Genomic DNA, 18,666 nt, shown 5'->3' with positions numbered 1-18,666 from the left:
TGTTCCCAAGTAGACTCACAATTTGGCGGGCTCATTCGCATTCTCAGGCAGTATTGGGTGAGGCCAGGAGCAAAGTATTTGATCCAAAAATCCGGAAAACAATAATCTGGGTAGCTGATTTGTTTGAAGATCCCGTGTTAGGTTCATAGATCAAGCCATGCTCGTGTTGACGAGAGCTTGTCTGTCGCCATGATAGCTAACTCGCTGCAATCAAAAGGAGATTTCTGAAGGATCAACTCTATTCCCACGCTAACTATCTTGGTATTGAGGGGTTACTTCTCAATAAAGACGTGTCAGGCTGGTCCCGTATGATTTAAAATCTTACGTCTCCCCCGCTCCTCTCCCATCAGGCTGCTGTGCCAAAGCTATCAACAGCAAGTCGTGCTCAAGGCTTCAACTGCGAGATATGGTCATAGCATCACAGTGACTCACAAAATAGATTCTGTCTGTGCCTTTACTGCATTGGCATTTGAAAGCGCATCTCGCGCGTTCTGCACCCCAATCATGGTTGTTGAGGAGTTCCTGCGTACCGGGACGTCTCTCCTTCAGGCTTTGGTGGGCAATGGCGCGGGCTCTGCAGATCTGGGTCACTTCATTAAACAATTCCAGTATTTCGTGACAAGTCTTAACCATGAAGCGACTGACAATACTGCTGTTGGCGTGGAAGGCTTGAGAAAGGCCTGTTGGAAGATCTCGCAGGACGTTCTCATCCGGCTGAAGCGGCTGAGGGCTGCTTCCGAGAGTGAGGATTTGACTCGAGACTTACGTAGTGTCTTCACTGAGCAAGATGTCGAATCTCTGCGTACACAGTTATTCGGGGTACAGATGCGTTGGCAAGGTCTTCGACCACATACCGATGCACCACTGTAAGCTCTAGAACCCAACATGTGCCACTTGCGAGGGCCACCACCACCACCATATTGCCGGACTAAATAGAGCCCTCCAAACAGTGATATCGCATCCCAGCTGTCCGACACCATTTCGGATTCCCCAGCCGGTGACAATGAGCTACTTCCGGATTCACAGGAACGGCCTCAGAGCAAGCCAGGTTCTGGGCGTGCCAGAGCAGCACCATCGAAAGAATTGCTACAGGAGTTCATCCTCGAAAGCTTGAGTTTCCAGTCCATGGAAAGCCGGGAACAAGATGTATCCAAAGCACACGGAAACTCGTTCGACTGGATTTTCAACAGCGCTGGAAGCCGAGACTTGGCGAGCGATCCCATGTTCACAGAGTGGCTGTCGACTGACAACTTGGGAAGCATTTATTGGAGTAAGTACAGCTGCATGTGGTGTTCGAGTTATTGAAGGTCTATCACTGACTTCGCCCAGTCACCGGGAAGCCAGGATCGGGGAAGTCAACTCTCATGCGTTACCTGTCCGGGCACCATGAAACCAAGAGGTCACTCCAAGTATGGGCAGCCGATAAACAAGTTGCCATTGCCGGCTTTTACTTCTGGGTCAGCGGGTCCGAGGACCAGCGATCCCGAGTTGGCCTCTTGCGGTCGTTGTTACATCAACTTCTGTCGCTTTACCCAGAAAGCATTCCCGCAGCATTCCCCCGTCTCTGGCAGAAGCTATCCGGAATGACTTCAAAGGAGAGGATCGCGATGGGCTTTGAGTGGACTGGCCCTGAGCTTACGAGCGGGTTTCTGCGACTGCTCGATACCGTCCTCTCCCAAGCCAAGATCTGTCTATTCATAGACGGGCTGGACGAGCTTGATGGGGACCACGACAGTATGATCCGTTTCTTCCGCGATCTGGGGACGGGTAAGCATGCGTCCCAGGTCAAGATGTGCCTCTCGTCAAGGCCGTGGGAGGTATTTGAACGGGCGTTCGCGCGCTCGGTCCCTAACTTGAGGTTGCAAGAGTTGATTTTGGGTGACATGACCCAATATGCCTATGACAGCCTGTACGTAGGAGCTTTCTCCTGTCCTACTTCCCAATGTCCTTGTGGGAAGAGTCTCTGGGGAACAATGCTTAGAGTCTCACTTTCAATCATTAACATTGTGCAGACGCAGAAATCAAAACGTACGCCGGGCTCTTCGGCAGAACGCAGAAGAAGCCGAGGGTCTTGTGCAAGAGATTGTCACATCCGCCGACGGCGTATTCCTGTGGGCTCGACTTGTGGTCCGGGAGATTATCAAGAAGTTTGGCGGCACTCAAACGACGACTGCTAATATCCGAGACTACCTGTCCAGTTTCCCCACCGAGCTTGGCGACCTGTTTGGGAAGCTTGTTTTCACTGACCAGTCCGAAGAACAGTTGACTGAGACATCAAAACTGTTCCAACTCGTGCATGCCCGAGAGACTGTGGCCGAGTTTATCAAGGACGATTCGGCCACTTCCTTGTCCATTTGGGAACTAGCGTTCGCTTCGAAGACAGAAGACGACGTGCTCGCTCTCACAAAGTCGGTGCAAGAAGCAACTGACGACACGATTGTACGCCGCTGTGCAGAAACCCAGGATTGGGTCCAGCGAAGCTCCGCAGGACTCCTCGATATCTTCCCAAGACGCAGCTCACATGGAAATGGCACCGTCCGAGGGACTCGGTTTGCAGAAGACGACCGAATCGAGACCCTGGCTCGGAAGGTAGCAGGATATAAGGTCACATATCTCCATCGGACGGTTCGCGACTGGCTCCTACACCCCTTTGGAAACCCCATCTGGCTTCGGCTCACAGCGGCCATGGACAACCCAGCTGCTCCGAAGTCTTTCGACCCCCATCTGTATCTGCTCCGCTCGTACGTTCTGCAGATGAAACACCCACTCGAGGAAATTGAACACCACCGTCGCTTGGACGAGTGGTATCCTGATATTGCGCTCAGCCTCACCCATGCGCGACACGTCGTCAACGACCGCCAGGGCTTCCAGACGAAGCTCGTTAATGAGCTGGATAAGACGATATCCTGGTATTGGCTCACCAAGTCCTCAAGCCTGGAAGACCACTGGGCACGCAATCGTTTTGGGACTTTCGAAGAGAGGCGGGGAGACAAGCTTTCCATCCCATTTCCCTTCCTCGCGCTGTGTACCAAGTTTGGCCTGGAGAGATACGTCCTAGACACTTTAGACGCGATGGCAAATACCGAGCATGATGAAGAGGGGGACGCGTCCGGAGTCGCAGGAGATGCGGAGACAGGCCTAGCAACGGAAGAGACGCCCCTTCTTTACCGCGCCCTTGAATTTCTGTGCTCCCGGCAAAAGACGATCTACCCTCTGTCTTCGCCAACACTTGTCCGGTCCCTCCTGGCATACTCACAAAAGTATTCCTCACACGCAGTCCTCGGCCCCCTCATCGGCAGCCCAAACAAGGAGTTCTGGACAAAGCTCCTGCATGTCAAGGACGCCACTCCGTGGATCATGGTACTCCGGTCAGTAAGAGACGGGCGGCGCAGGGGCTGGATCAGGCCGTTCGATGTCGATCACTTGGGCACGGAAAGATGGACAAGAATTATAGAGTTGTTTGTCCTGGAGGGAGGAGCTGACAGGGAGGCTATTGTGCGCAAGGATGGGTGGGACCCAGAGACAAATGCTTCGGAAGTGCTGGGGCGTGGAGGCATGCTCGATGTCTATGGGGACTGGTGGATTGAGGATAGGCTTGGGAGGCTTTTCGAGGCTAGGCAGGCGGCAATCAATAAGTCACTAGACCAGCTAGAGATATACTAGTAACCTGTAACGTTTTCCAGAATACTCATCTTTTTTTACTCTGTTTACCTCAGACATAGTTAGCTCCCTGTTGCTGTGTGGGAAACAAAACAAAAACATACAACGGCCAAGTTGAGTTGAGTTTCGGGAGCATTCCAAGCTTTCTTCTAGAAGCAGCGTTAGGCTAGACAGAGCCGGGACTACGGGACCCGCACCGGGGGGGCACAGACAGTTCCGCCACTCTGGTCGCACGCGGGCTGCAGGGCCCCTGCGTCAAGGCAGGCTCAAGGCGTAGGCATGGGCGTAGGCGTGGGCGTAGGCACCACAGGCTCGGCTATCCGAGGCAGCCAAGGTTTTGGTAGGTACCCAAAGGTCCCAAGGTCCCAAGGTCCCAGGAAGGAGGGGCAGGGCTGGGCTGGGCTGGGTGGCAGGTACATACTGTACAGTATGCAGCGCTGCAGTAGGGCAGGAAGGGCATGGCAAGACAGGGTGCGGTACTGTACCTCAGATCTTACGTCGGGGTCCATCAAATTGAATTTGCGACCCTTCACCCACGCAACTCGCTCTACACACTCTCTGTCCATTCCACCTCCTCTCACACCACCATCTTTTTTGGAACAAAACCTGCCAGGCCTGCTTTGCTTTGCGCAGCCTGTTCGCGGTCTCTAGCATCTTTGTCTTTCCCCCAAACTTTATCTGCTCTTTTCTTTTCCTCAGCCTCGCCTGCCGGTAGCAGTAGCACTTACCTACAAAGCACACCACCACCATTTCCTAAGGTGGTCCGTCGCCACGCCCGCATGGTGCGCTTGGGAAAGTAGCACGCGATCCATGACAGATCGCGCCTTGCAAAGTTTGCGACCAGCGGCTACCTTGCTATCTACCTCCTGCCTGCTAGCCAGGTAGCGCTCACCTCGCTCAATATGTTTTCCAAGCAGCCCAAGTTCACCCCAAAGACACTGCCAAAACCGAAGATCCGCACCGTCAGTGTCGAAGTACCAAAGAAGCCCAGCACGCCCGTTAACGGGAGACATGGCTCGAGTATGAGTAGTTCACCCCGTCCTTCTGCATCGACAATAGTCGCAAAGGGCGCAAAGAAGCTTGCCAACAGTCATTCTCGAGCCAGCAAGAGCCCCTTCACCTCGTCCGACGAGAAGGGCTCGCTCGCCCCGCCCGCAGACGGTCGCAAACGCATCCGCTCCCCCGCCACCGACAGCGATCGCGTCGCCTTCGATTCCGACGGAGACAGCGCCGATGACGATGACGACGACTGGGAGAGCCGCTTGAAGCGCCGCAAAATGTCCACGCGCATGGATCCCAACCGCAAGCTGCAGCATTCCGCGCTGGCCGAGCTTGCTGCCAACGGGTACAAAGACACCGGAAAGGCGCCCAAGATCGTACACGCCGCAGACGTCGTCTCGCTCGAGCTCGGTGACAAGCCTTGGTTTCCCGGGGCCGACCCAGAGGAGCTCGTGGTCAAGCTGCAGTACCCGGGCTCCCTGACAAGAGAGCGGTATGTTACGGTGTTCCCTTGCGCAGCTGCTGCTATCACGTCCCACCTTGACTTGAATGCTGACCTCGCGATACTAGATTTGTGCTCTCCGACGCTAAGGACAAACTCAACGTCTTCGAGGATATTAAAAAGGTCGTGGAGAATGTCCGCGACACGTTTCTCACACCTGAGCAGGCTAAGGAGTATGGATTTAAAGATATCATTCGACAGCTGGAGCGCAACTACAGCCCCCAGATCTTGAATCTGGCTGGATACAAGGCGGCTATAGAAAAGTACAACAATGCTGTGCTCCACCTTCTCAAAACCGGTGCCATCGTCGCAGCCATCGACAAGCAACACGAGCTATCCGAAGGCCTCATCGATCATATCCTCACCCAAGTATACGACCGTGTAGTCACTCCCAAAGTCGACATTTTGAAGAAGTATGACAACGGCACGGATAATGTCTATGGCGAAATGAACAGAAGCTTTGTGCGACAGGCGCTGTGCCAGGAACTGCGAATGACATCGGAGCAAGTCTTTGTTGACCTCGGGTCGGGTGTCGGAAATGTGACGCTTCAGGCGGCACTGGAGATCGGATGCGAAAGCTGGGGCTGCGAGATGATGGAAGGTCCCGCCACGCTGGCAAAGGCCCAGCACGCGGAGTTCCGGGCCCGTTGCAAGCTCTGGGGGATCCAACCGGGCAGGGTCCGGTTCGTGCATGACGACTTCACCAAGGATGAAGCCATCAAGGACGTTCTTCAGCGCGCTGAGGTGGTGTTGGCTAACAACTTTGCGTTCACGCCGCAGCTGAACGACACCCTCAAGATAATGTTCTTGGACTTGAAAGAAGACTGCAAGCTAGTGTCGCTTAAGAACTTCGTCAGCTCCTCAGCATACCATACAAACGACATTGCCACGCAGATCCTCGACGTCAGGAAGTACCGCTGGCCCCCGAATGGAGTAAGCTGGACCGAATCACAAGGGGATTACTTCATTGCGACCAAGAAGTAGGGACTGGGTCGGAGTAGGGGGCGGCTGCTTCGACGAGGCGATGTTAGCCGATGAAGACGTGGAGGAACGAGGATTGCACATAGAAGGAATGGGTCCGTGTTTTTGCAGTTTTATACCCCCCTTCGCACACGCATAGGGAGCAGCGCATAGGGAGCATCCATTGGAGAGGCATTGTTGGACAAGAAAGAGTAGGATCAGTGGGTTGTGTTTTCTTTTCCACGCACCTTTTTCGATAACATTGTAGCGAGTACAGCATATAGAGAAGAGGCGCTGTGGCCGGCATACCAATGAGATACCCGTCTCCTACTCGGGCTTGCCTCGTGTTGCGTCGGTAAGGTCCAAGTGCGTCGAATCATCCGAGTTCGACGCGTCTCATGGTATCATGTAATCCTGAGCAAAACATGCGACTTCCCATCGCGCCTCATGTCCCATCGCTCCGCTTCTCGTTGGCAGCGTTCATGTCGTCTGCCTCCTGTCGCGCCCTCCTCATCCAGCGCTCGATCAGCTGCTTGTTCTCGGCGGCGATCTTGGCCTTCTGCTGCTCCGCCACGTTGAGCTGCAGCTCGAGGGCCAGCACCTCGTCCTGCACCTGCTCGAGCATCTGCTTCTTGCCGCGCAGCTCCTCGGCCTGGTCGCCCACTCGCAGCCGCAGCGTGTCCCGCTCGGCCGTCAGGTCGCGCACCACGCGCGCCTGCGTCCGGCTCGTGGCCTGCAGGGCGTCGCGCTCGCTGGTGGTCTTGCGGAGGCGGGTCTCGAGGGATGATTTCTGTCGCAGGGCTTCGGCTAGGTCGGCGCGCAGGCGGGACTGGGCCGGGTCGGCAGCGGTGGTGGGTTCTTTGGTCGTCGTTGGTTGTGTGTTGGAGGGCGACGGTGATGATAATTGCCAGTGGGCCTTCTCGGCCTCGAGGGCTGCTATGCGGTCGTTGAGGAGTGAACCTTGAGGGGGGCGGGGGGAAGCTCGTCAGTCTTGCTTTTGTTGAGCGATGCAAGGGAGGTGCGGGGATTCTTGGGATCTGGGAGCGAGCTTACAGGCCTCGACGAGCTCCTGGTTGACCGGGCTGTTCCTCTCAGCTTCCAATATCGAAGAAAGGTATTCGTCTTTCCAGCCCGGCATGTTGAATGATAGTAGTATAAGAGGAGTCGGTGGTGCAGCTGGGGTGGGAACCTCGACTGTGATTCCGATTGTTTCTGATGCAGCTGCTGCCACTGATTCTGCTTCTGATTCTGATGTCTTCGGCTTGGGTGATGGAGATCGGGATCGGAATGAAGTGGACACAATCTCCCAATCATCATCGTCCCCAGACAATGACGATGCATCCATGTGCGTTGTCAAGGTGGGCGGGCAGGGCGGGCCCCAGGGTCTGGTCTCAGTTACTCTGGGTCACCTTGCTGGAGCATGTGAGCCGCGCATCGGCCCAGGCAGGCGCTTATCGATAGCAGTGGTGCTCCCCTCGTGGACGAAGCTCCCCTGCGGCTTCTGTTGTTACTTGGGTCCCTGGCCGGGCGTTAAGCAGTCCACTCATCTGAGTACTGAGCTCCCGCCTCTGAAGCTTATTTCATTTACCTGTCGGGCTTGCCTGTGCTCGAGATTCGCCGTGCATTTCGCAATTACTGTTGAAACCGACGTCACACTCGAAAAGGCCAGGTGGAAGAGGCAGGCGGACGCAAGCCCATTGAGCGAGTGAGTCTGCGGGAGGATCTTAAGATGAGATGAGCTGGTAAAACGAGAAGATGGACTCGACACATCCCACCGCCGGTTGGGAGCAGGTCGGCGATCGCTTTTACCGCAAGACACAGCTCTACACGGCCGTCTTCGATCGAGACTTGGATCTAGACAATTTCTTTGTCGCCGGAGCCCCTTATGGCGGCGCCGTAGGTGTGTTCCCTCGTCTCTGAAGCTCGCTTCTCTCAGCCAGTCACGGTTCTCTGCTCTTTGGTGTATTTTCTCCTTTAAACCACCATCATGGCTTCAAAGCAACCGCTTTCCTCAGATTCAAGACAGCATGAGAAGCTGACGTCATGTAGCACTTTACCGTGATGAGTCCAAAATCCTGGCTTATCGCACTGGCAAATCGTCCAAGCCCAGTATAGACATCTACAGCTGCGCAGGGAAGCTGATCAAGAGCATACCTTGGGAACACGGGTCCATAAAAGGACTTGGCTGGTCAGAGGATGAGAAGCTCTTGGTCGTGACGGCGGATGGCGTTGTACGGTGCTACTACGATCTCCAAGGCGACTTCACTCAGTTTTCCTTGGGTCACGGGGCAGAGGACCATGGCGTGCAGTCCTGCAAATTCTACGAATCAGGGCTCGTGGCTTTGCTGTACAACAACTCCTTAATCTCGGTATCTTCATACAACGAGCCGCGTCCCAAAGCCCTGGCCCAGCCTCCGGAGGGAGAGGTACACTCCTGGACAATCATACCGCCCAGCTATACCCTATCCCGTTCTGTGGAGGCGTTACTCAGTATCGAAGAGACCGTATACATGGCGGACGCTACAGAGGTGGAAGACCGCTTCCTAGATCTGGGTCCATTCACACACCTTGCCGTCTCGCCAAACGGAAAGTTTGCAGCCCTGTACACAAATACCGGCAAGGTCCATGTCATTACGAGTGACTTTCAGAACCGCTTGACCGAATACGATTCCAGATCACGAATTCCTCCGAAATACGTGCAATGGTGCGGGAATGATGCCGTTGTCATTGCCTGGGAAGACGAGGTTCACGTTGTTGGGCCAGGAGGTGCTGTGGCCAAGTTCTTTTATGAAGGAAGGGTGCATATTATCCAGGACCATGACGGTGTTCGTGTCCTCACAAATGACGTCTGTGATTTACTTCAAAAAGTGCCAGATGTCACGGATGAGGTGTTTAGATTCGGAACCGAGTCTCCTGCTTCGATCCTGGTGGATGCTGTTGCTCAGCTGGATATTCAATCCCCGAAAGCTGATGACAACATCCAGCTCATTCGGTCCAACCTTGTCGAAGCTGTCGACACCTGCGTTAATGCCGCCGGGCAAGAGTTCAGTATTCACTGGCAAAAGCAGCTGCTCAAGGCCGCCTCGTTTGGCAAGTCTGTGTTGGACATATACAACAGCGATGACTTTGTCGACATGTGTGAGACGCTGCGGGTCCTCAATGCGGTGCGCTTTTACGAGGTTGGACTACCTATATCATACGATCAATTCCAACGTTTGACCCCCGAAGGAATGATCAGCCGTCTGCTCAATCGGCATGAGTATTTGCTTGCCCTTCGCATAGCGGGCTATCTTCGGTTACCTTCTGACAAGATCTATGTTCACTGGGCGTCATCAAAAGTCCGCACGGGATCCGAAGACGATGAAACCATTTGCCGCCTTATAGTTGACAAGCTCTCTGGCAAGCCTGGCATATCTTTTGAGGCCATTGCGCGCGCCGCTTACGACGAGGGCCGCGGTCGTCTGGCCACCGAGCTCCTCAATCACGAACCTCGAGCCGGCCGACAAGTCCCACTCCTGCTCAGCATGGAAGAGGACGAGGTGGCCCTAGACAAGGCGATCGAGAGTGGTGACACGGACCTCGTCTATTTCGTCCTGCACACGCTGCGCCGGAAGCTTCCCCTAGCCGCCTTCTTCCGCACCATCAATCACAGACCCGTGGCAACTGCGCTGGTCGAGTCATCTGCGCTTCGCGAAAATGACAGCGCTCTTCTGAAAGATCTTTACTATCAAGACGACCGTCGCCTAGATGGCGCCTCAGTCTTCATCCGGGAGTCTTTAGTCCAGCCGGACAGCCGGACAGCCTCGGACAAGCTAGCCCTGGCGGCCAAATTGTTGAGTGACAACAGCAAAGAGAACGCATTCGAGCTGGCTGCGGCAAAGGAGGCAGTGACGCTCTTGAGGATGCAAGAAGCTTTCGATCGTGACCTGACTGACACGTTCACGGGACTGAGCGTCAATGAAACCATGTTTAAGCTGATTCGGCTGGGCTACAGTGGACGAGCCAAGAAGATCCAGAGCGAGTTCAAAGTGCCGGAGAAAGTGGCCTGGTGGATTCGTCTGCGGGCATTTGTCGCCAAGCGCGACTGGAATGAACTGGAGGATATATCGAAGCAACGGAAAAGCCCAATCGGGTGGGAAGTAAGTCAATCCAAATGAGATCCTGACAGAATAGCCACGAAAATACTGACTGCGGTCAACAGCCGTTCTACAACCTCATTCTCCAGGCGGGTAATCCTCGACTCGCCTCTGCCTTCATCCCAAAATGCACCAACCTTGAGCCGGGTGCCTCGATCACCATGTACGAGAAGTGTGGCATGCGTGTGAAGGCTGCGGAGGAGGCCATCAAAATCAAGGACCAAGAGGCCTGGTTGAAATTGCTGGACGCTGCTGGTAAGAATACTCAGGAGGGGAGGGAGATCGAGAGACTTGGTCATCAGGTTTTCAAGAAATAGCGAGTAGTAAATGAGACAGAGCCTCATGAACTGGGGCAACACTATTGCACTGCGCGCCAGCATCGCCTTTCTACGAACCGGTCTTCGAGCTTGATGTGGACATGACGTCGCATGTTCAACCCGTTTCCTTTTCTGTGGTGTGTCTAGCGCGGACCGTGGGCTTTTGTCAGGCTGAGGACCTTGATGTCCTCACATCTAACAGTGAACCTTGATGGCCCAATGGAGGGTGTCCAGGGGTTGCCTTTCCCCGGTATCTCCTTAAAATGCCTCTTTGAACTCCTTTCACAATAGCCTGTCCTCGACGGATATCTTTCGCATGTAGATTCTTTCTCAGATATTAATCCCCAAAGAAGACAAGATGGCCCATGAAAATATTTGGTTTTCCCACCCGCGCACCTACGGCAAAGGATCTCGTGGCTGGTAAGTTTCTCCCCTCGTCGAACTAGAGACGAGACTCGTAGGACGGGCTTAGCTGACAGAAAACCCCCGGGGTCTGAAGCCGCGTCACTGGTGACAAGAAGAAGACGGGCCTGATCCGCAAGTACGGGCTCAACATGTCCAGGCAGGCGTTCCGGGAGAACGCGGAGGCAATTGGCTTTAAGAAGGTAAGCCCCTTTGCCACCATTTTCCCTTGTAGCTTCTTTGAACAGGATGGCGTTGTGCAGTGTCCGCTCCCAGGGTAGTCGCTGATGTTCTTCCTTAGTACCGGTGAATGGGACCTGTGCTCTAAAGACGTTCCGGCCTCTAAGGATGGGTTGGCGGAGGTGAAAGCCAGCTTTAAAAGCAATATCTAGAGCCAGTCCACACAAGCGTTTTCACAAGCTTTACTGCCTGTCATGTCATCTTCATAAAACAGATAGATAAATCGAACACAGACATGGAACTTTATACAGTGAGGTATTGTGTCTACTCTATTTTACACATGCTGTCCGCGTCTGGAGGACAAGCCTTCAGCAAAACTATGCAAATATTAGTCCTGGCATCATTGCATTACCACACGTTTTGAGCAGTGAGGCTGTTGTCGTCATGCTGCTAAGGCCCTAGATGGCCTTACTTCGGGTAGTCTCCCGTTGAAAAGGTTGTATGCACCTTTCTATACTCGATGCCGCAAGTATCATCATCCATCTCTAAGCTTGTCTACCCAACCGCGACCGGTGGATCGTATCCTGGATCTCGTCCCAAGTCATCGTCCTCGTCGTGACACCCGGTGCCTCCGCTTCTTGTAACACCACTGTCGGCGCACCGCTCCCCTTGCCAGGATTGTCGACCATGCCGCCGACAACCATCTTCGCCACGCGCTTCAAGTCGTTGATCGTGAGCTCGCTGATCCTCCTTGTCATCTCGTGCACGGGAACTTTGCGGCCATGAACCTGTACCTGCCTCCCGAGATCCTCGAGCTCCACCATGCGGCTCTCGAGGTTCATGAGCAGGCTTGACCGTAGCTGGTTTTTGGCGCGGTTAACCTCTACGCTGTTGAGGCGTGAGAATCCCGAGTCCAACGTCAAGGCCCGAAGCTCTCGGCACATTATCTCGAGCATCTTGCCCGTTCGGCCTGGATAGCAGGACGCCGCGATACCGAAGAGACCGCTGTCAGTGTAGCTGTGGTTGAAAGCGACACATGACTCAACCCATCCGTACTGGTTCAGCACGTTGGTGTACAGGCGTGAGTACATGCCTTTGCCGGGGCCTCCAGCTGAAAAGGAGCCTCCTCCTCCGAGAAGGGTTTGCAGAGTGGCGAGGGCAAAGATGTCGTCCGAGGAGATTGGGAGGCCCTCGAAGGCAAGGTGGATGTGTGTGAAAGCGGGCATCATTGGGTTTGGCGAGGGTGGTTGTGTGGGGAGGGAAAGGAACCCACCTGTGTACTGGGCTGGGCGGTGGAGGTCTTCAATGGAGAGGGGGATATGAGGAGAGGAAGCAATGGAAGCGTTGTGCGGTGCCGAAGTGGAGAGATTCTTCAGAAACGGTATTTTGGAGAGGAGTTTGGACGACTGCTGTGGTGATGCCGAGGATAAGGAGGAGACAGACGAAGCAGCAGATTCGCTGCTCTGCGAGCTGGTCTCGGATTCCGCTGATGCTTCAGATGCGGTGTCTGAAATTGCCGGCAGCTCTGTGCCTTTCATGTCGCCGAAGTGCTTTTCGGCCAGCTTGACAGCTTCTGAATGAGGAATCCCGGCGAAAGCGACAACCATCCGCTCGGGTCTGAAAAAGGCATCTCTGTAGGCCTGGATCACATTCCTGTCGATTGCGCCGAGACGTTCCTGGGGGCACAGTAAAGGGTTGCCGAGAGTGTTGTCCTTGAATGCAGCAGTGTGAACCAACTCAGGCAGGATCAGTTCTGGTTTGGACCATATTTCGTTGATCTCGTACTCGGCCGTGAGCAGTTGTTGTTGCACCTCCTCCTCTGTGAGCTTCGGATCTCGTATTGTCTCGGCGAGCAAGCCAACGGCAGTGGGAATGGCGTTGTTGAAGGTGGCGGCCTGATACATCATGGACTCTCTGGAGGACGCACATTGTACGTTTCCGCCAAGGTTTTCGACCTGCTCCAAGACCTCATCGGCGGAGTGTCGCGAGGTCGACTTGAAGGCAAGTCGGTCCATGATGTGACTTGCGCCGCGCAAGTATTCGGTCTCGTATCGCGATCCGGCATCGATGTATACTCCCATGCCAGAGAAGGCATCTGGAAGAGCTTCACTAGCGACCCGTATCCCATTCGGCAGTGTAGTGACATCGCTAAGCTCTGTGGGTTCCTGTGTACTCGCATGTTAGCACTGGCAAGATGAAGAGGGCGCGAGCGATGGACGGGTCGGCATACTCGGGCAGGGGGAGGAGGGGCGACGGTGGCCAGGGACCTTGTTCGGAATGATGGTCTGGCACTGATGTTGTGAGGCTTTGCAAGGCCATGCAGCCTCGCTGGCAGACGCGAACAACATGAGCGCAGCATCTTTGCTTCGGGTTGACTTGGGCAAGGCTGAGTGCCGCTGTGATGTCAAAGCCAAAGAATTGTTTGAGACCGATTTGCCTCAGGCGCCTCCAGGCTTATCGATAAGCCTGCACGGCAACACAACGCCCTGGCAAGTACCTAGGTACCCTGTAAGAAGACTATCTACGTTTTAATGCACAGGCAGGTTGGTCTCTGGCGGCTTTTGATCTCCTCGTCACACAAATTGACTATTGTCGCCTAACGAGGTCCTTTGTGTCACGACGAGATGATTTTCTACATACGGTAGTGACACATGCCTTAGGCAAGTCTCCGTGACCACCCTCCCCTTTCTCAGGAGGTTCATTCCAGGAACCAGTTGTATCGAAGGCGCCAAACTTCCTCAGCATAATGTTCGGCAACATAAACTTATAAGTCTCTTTCAAAACTTGACCCCATGTACAGGAATTCACATCCAGTTATTCTCAAGGTCGAGGGAACCTCGTTGTGAATCAAAAATCAATTCTGATCCTACATAGTCTCTTTTTTCTTCTACATGCTCCACCTACTGCTGAGTAACATCAAACCCATCCTTGGCCTAATAGTTGGCCACAATTACCAACATCACGCTGGAACCCGTTGCACAGCTCAAACAATTAGTAAACTGGAACAGATGACTTTATGTCGAGTGCAAGGTACCAGTGCATCTCTGAGTAGGTATTTATAGCACTCAGAAACAGTCCGGGCTTGAGAGCCAGTGGAGGTACCAGGTTTGAGATGAAGGATGAAGTAGGATGAATGCTCCAAATCAGTATCTCGAACTGGGAGTCGTCTGGAAAATAGTTCTGATCATACTCGTCCTGTTATGACCATGCATTTGTGCCTGCCTACAAATATGGCGGACAACGCTCAACGATCTCTGGATGTAAGGCTGCGAATGAATACCGGGCTTACAAGCTTGGACACGCACACACAAATAACACCAAAGAAGAGGTCATCAGTATCCTCATGGAACTGCGCCGAAATGGTGGACAACAATCTCAAGGGCTTTTCCAAATAAAGAACAGAGTCAGGCTCATCATCAATGTTCCATCTGAACAGAACCCTGTGTTCCCAAGGAAAGTTTGTCGACCGCACTCCGGGTACGGGATACAACGTAGCAAAGGCAATTGTGTCGCAGCGGGTTCGATGGCTGGCCAAATTACATTTGCCAATGAGTCGAACTGGAAATTCAACATTCTCTGGCATTGGAGTGCGTCAGTGACGCTTTAGACGATCAATTAAGCCAAAAGGAAGATGGACAATCAATAGGTTCTTTGTGACCTGGATCTCCATTCTTCCAGCATATCATAGGGTCTGCCACTCCATGGGAGCCGGGATATCCTCTGCGGTGAAGATTTCCACTGATGTCTCAGATCAGTAAACTTTGGTAGTGTCCGCGGGACATCGTGAACGGGTTTGTTTGTGAATGGGAGAGACCCGCAAGGGGCTGCCTGCACGCCTGCTCGCAACACTGGTCGGCTGCTGTAGCCTTGTATAGAACCAATGGGAGCATCTCCAGAAGCTGGGAGCTGAAGGATTAAAGTTGTCTGACAAGAGGCGCTGGACCTCTCAAATGGCTGCTGATTCACCCAAGATCCGCCACTGACAGAAAAAACTTTGGCGGTCAAATGTTGCCGTCGCGAGTCATCAATCTGTCTCACAATTCGAGCAGCAGAGCGCGCTTCTCAATGCTGGCCTGGTTGGCGTTCTCAACCGTCAGCCTGAGAACAAGACCTGTCCACGGGCCTCTCCCGCGTTGCGTCGGCCTTCAGCTGCGCGATCTGAACAGTGTGCCTTGGGCAGCGGACCGAGGCAAGTTTTCGATAGTATGCAAAAATTGCCTTGAATCCAGTTTGAGTTGCCAATAGCTGGTGTACAGAGGACAAATTAATTGCTGGGCTCTGGCGAGGACGGCACGTCCGGATGAGACCCGACGTCACTGCCCACGGGATCCCGACCAACAGGCGTGTACGAAATTCCCCGAGCGTGGGGTCCAAGAGCCTGACAGCAGGAGCAAGCAGAGCCTGAGAGCTCCACCACGCACCGAGATGACGGCTCGAGTTGCAAGCCTGCAGTAGATGAAGGGGCAGCCGGCGGGGGGTCTGAACGCCGAGGACGGGCGGCGCAGGGCGGCGCATAGCAAGGGCATGGGCACCCCAGACAAAACTCAGCAATGCCGGTTCATGGCAGTCGTCATCTGTCAGATCATGTGGCCCAGGACCGAATCAACGACTTTGTGCCAGATCCCACATTCGAGACTCTGGGCTCTGGATTATCACGCCATCCATGGGTGGGCACGGAAGTCAGGTTGGGGAAGTCAGACGCCCTGGCGTCTCACGAGAGATGGCACTAATGGATACCACCCAGTGGCTGTAGAATCTCCCATCATGCATCCCTGGGGCAAACAGAATCTCACCCAGGTTCCTACAGTTGTAGGTGGAGGTGGCAATCGGTCTACTAACCTGTGGACGAGGTGGCCTCGGCCGCCAGAGTCAATGCTATGTAGCCTCGCCAGGCGCCAATTGCCTTTCGCCAGTGTGTTCGGAGCAGCCAAACCCCTAAAACCCATGTATGCTGGTACATTACCGAGTCGGATATTGGCGGTTCGTCGGGAGCTAAGTCGGCCGAATAACTGCAAATACCACAAGATGTTTTAGCACGTCGGAATTACTCCGTGCTGTAGTACTTGCCCGTGTACTTTAGTATAGTCTGTGCCGGGTGCTGATTTGAGTTCAGCCTCAGCTGGCTTTCACCAACAGAGCAGCACATGCGTACATGAAAAATACGCAGAGCAGGCACCCACTCATCTCAGAGTCTCCACTCCGGTTCTTCATGCAGCAGTTGATCGTTTATTGGTGTCGGGGTTGCAAGCGCGGGTAATGCGCGCTTACTTTGTGCATACCGTACCTCCCTAGGTGTTGTTCGACGCTCGCGGTATTTCAAGGTTCCTGGTCGAGGGAACCACCCTCCCACCTTTCCGTAGCGCCCACGGCTCAGTGCTGCGCATAAGTATCTAGCCCGTCTAGCTTGCTCACCACCTGCAACAACCCTGGACGGATGAGAATTCTTACTCGAGCCTGGCTGGAAGCCACTGGCCACGGGCGGTTTGAGGGATCACTGAGCGTGTTTCGTTTCCACTGGCTTGGGCTGGCGTAGGCTGGCTCACGAGGGCAGGACCTGGTTGGATTTTCTGAATCAACAGTAATCCAGTAATGGGACTTCACGATCGAGTGAGTCCTTGGTTTCGCCCTGCGAGCTTGGCTCTGTCTGGGCCGCTGATCCCCCGCGTGATTTTTGTCTTGGAGGGCTGGACGAGTGCAGGCTCCAAACCTGTCTGTGTTGCCCGTCTTCGCATGGTCTTGCTGCTGCGCACAGCCGATCAGCACCAGGGACACAGCAAGTGGCCGTACCCGTACCCGTGCCTCGTGGCAACCACGACCCCATCGAGGCGCGATATCCGAAGGGGCGGAACTTACTGTGGTAGACTAGCGACTTCTGGCGGCTTCATCAACGGCGAAGACACCCTGGGGCCAGGCCTAGACTTGTTAGGGCCAAACCCGAGCATTCGGACGATGGCCAGGCCCTGCCAACCGACTTGTCCAATCTCTTTGGGATAGGTAGCCTGGCAGTCTTCCCAGATAGGAGGATCGTTCGGAGGTGCGCATGGATGGGATGGGGACCTGGTGGATACGACTGACTACCTAGACCGACTGCCTCTGGTATCTATTGCTTCCTTTGCGACGCCGGCTGAGGCTCGATACGGCCTAGCAGACCAGGTCCAGGTACTTCTGACTCCTGACGTCTGACTCCGGATCTCTACTATGGTGCTGTGTGCTGCATCGCGAACAGTATATACTTCTTATTAGCATCTGCAACAAGGGGAGCAGGGCGTCGGTTTCTGATCCTGTGCATACCTGTGCTGTATCTCTATCTGTGTGTGACCCGCCACCATTGGCTCGACGTATCCAAATCTTTATTTGATCTCGTCTGCGGTACCACCGTACCATACACCTCAACACCACCCTCGTCCTGCTCTGCCTCCCTCTCGGATTGCAAATTCTTGCCTCTATCTTATTCCCATATTTGTGGCGTGTCAAGCTTGTTCAGCCTTGCCTCCCACACCCCACGCCGGACGTCCTGCCATCCTGCCTTTTCGATCACCACATCGCTCCTACTCCCCAAGCCAGCCAAGCCGATATTGGTCTGCGAAATTGGACCTCCAGTCTCGAGGCCCATAATTGTCGCGCCCCAGCGAAATTGTACCCAACGCCCATCCCTTCCCGATCTCTGTCCTTGCCAGCTGCCGGGTCCTACTTCGAGCCAACGGGCAAGCAAGGTTGTTCAGTTCGCCTCTTTCTCTCACGCGCTATTCTCGAGTCGGCCCTGCCTCCTTTTCCTTCCTGACCATCCTCTCAAGAACGCCTCAACGACCGCCCAGGTGGCCAAAATCCTCCTAGTCACATTACATTACATCGCCTCGCCTCGCCCTCGCCTCGCCGCAGACCCTAACAGCCTGCAACATCCATGTCACCCTGCAGACTCAGTGTGATAGTACGAGCGCAGCCTGAGACCGACTGACTGCACAGTCAAAGCTCATTTGCATCCAGTCGAGGCCGAGCCGAGTCGAGTCTCTGAATCGAGTCGAGTCGAGCATCCAAGGAAGGGTCCCGGGGGAAATCTCAAAAAGGTCCTAACCGCCCGTCCCACAGCTACACAGCTGTTGCTGCTGGTGCTGCTGCTACACACAGCCAGCCCGTTCAGATCCTCGCCTCCTCACCCGCTTACCTAAAAACAACCTCGCGAGATTGAGTTTATTGTTCCATTGTCTGGTGGGCTGCACCAAACCTGTTATCCACAATATATCCGGCAAAACGGTGCATAATCCGAACCAGTTCTTGATGGTGGTGCCCAAGGCCCGTCCTGCGGTCTGAAGAACGAGCCGACCAGCCCTTCTGGAGCCCCCAGTCGACCAGCCAAGCAAACAGCCGAAGTTGGATGCGAATTTGGCCTCGGCCTTTCTGCCTTTGCAGAGATCCTTCCAACGCCAGGACCTGAACGCCTCCATCGACTGGCCGCCAGTCCCCAGTCCAACCCCCCAGGCCTAAAGGCCCCGCCCGCTCCGCCCTGCTCTGC

At 54.4% G+C, this 18,666-nt stretch overlaps 4 protein-coding genes across 4 annotated transcripts; 2 read left to right on the top strand and 2 right to left on the bottom strand.

Moving 5' to 3' along the window:
- Positions 1–504: 504 nt before the first annotated feature.
- On the top strand, positions 505–6,145 carry J7T55_009197 (uncharacterized protein; the record flags this gene model as incomplete). The annotated part of the gene is made up of 6 exons (XM_053142137.1): positions 505–866; positions 951–1,270; positions 1,330–1,909; positions 2,019–3,635; positions 4,478–5,152; positions 5,230–6,145. The coding sequence occupies 6 exons, from the start codon at positions 505–507 to the stop codon at positions 6,143–6,145; spliced, it is 4,470 nt and encodes a 1,489-aa protein (XP_052995038.1).
- A 421-nt stretch (positions 6,146–6,566) lies between these two features.
- Positions 6,567–7,466, bottom strand: J7T55_009196 (uncharacterized protein; the record flags this gene model as incomplete). Its single annotated transcript, XM_053142136.1, has 2 exons — positions 6,567–7,081; positions 7,175–7,466. The coding sequence occupies 2 exons, from the start codon at positions 7,464–7,466 to the stop codon at positions 6,567–6,569; spliced, it is 807 nt and encodes a 268-aa protein (XP_052995037.1).
- Positions 7,467–7,876: 410 nt separating this feature from the next.
- On the top strand, positions 7,877–11,286 carry J7T55_009195 (uncharacterized protein; the record flags this gene model as incomplete). The annotated part of the gene is made up of 6 exons (XM_053142135.1): positions 7,877–8,021; positions 8,171–10,260; positions 10,323–10,512; positions 10,777–10,810; positions 11,074–11,179; positions 11,278–11,286. The coding sequence occupies 6 exons, from the start codon at positions 7,877–7,879 to the stop codon at positions 11,284–11,286; spliced, it is 2,574 nt and encodes an 857-aa protein (XP_052995036.1).
- Positions 11,287–11,701: 415 nt separating this feature from the next.
- On the bottom strand, positions 11,702–13,515 carry J7T55_009194 (uncharacterized protein; the record flags this gene model as incomplete). Its single annotated transcript, XM_053142134.1, has 2 exons — positions 11,702–13,321; positions 13,387–13,515. The coding sequence occupies 2 exons, from the start codon at positions 13,513–13,515 to the stop codon at positions 11,702–11,704; spliced, it is 1,749 nt and encodes a 582-aa protein (XP_052995035.1).
- Between the last annotated feature and the right edge of the window lie 5,151 nt (positions 13,516–18,666).

Source organism: Diaporthe amygdali, assembly GCF_026229845.1.
Source record: "Diaporthe amygdali strain CAA958 chromosome Unknown NODE_10_length_1141467_cov_65_626103, whole genome shotgun sequence".
Lineage (NCBI taxonomy): Eukaryota > Fungi > Ascomycota > Sordariomycetes > Diaporthales > Diaporthaceae > Diaporthe > Diaporthe amygdali.
This window is presented reverse-complemented; position numbering and strand designations above follow the sequence as displayed.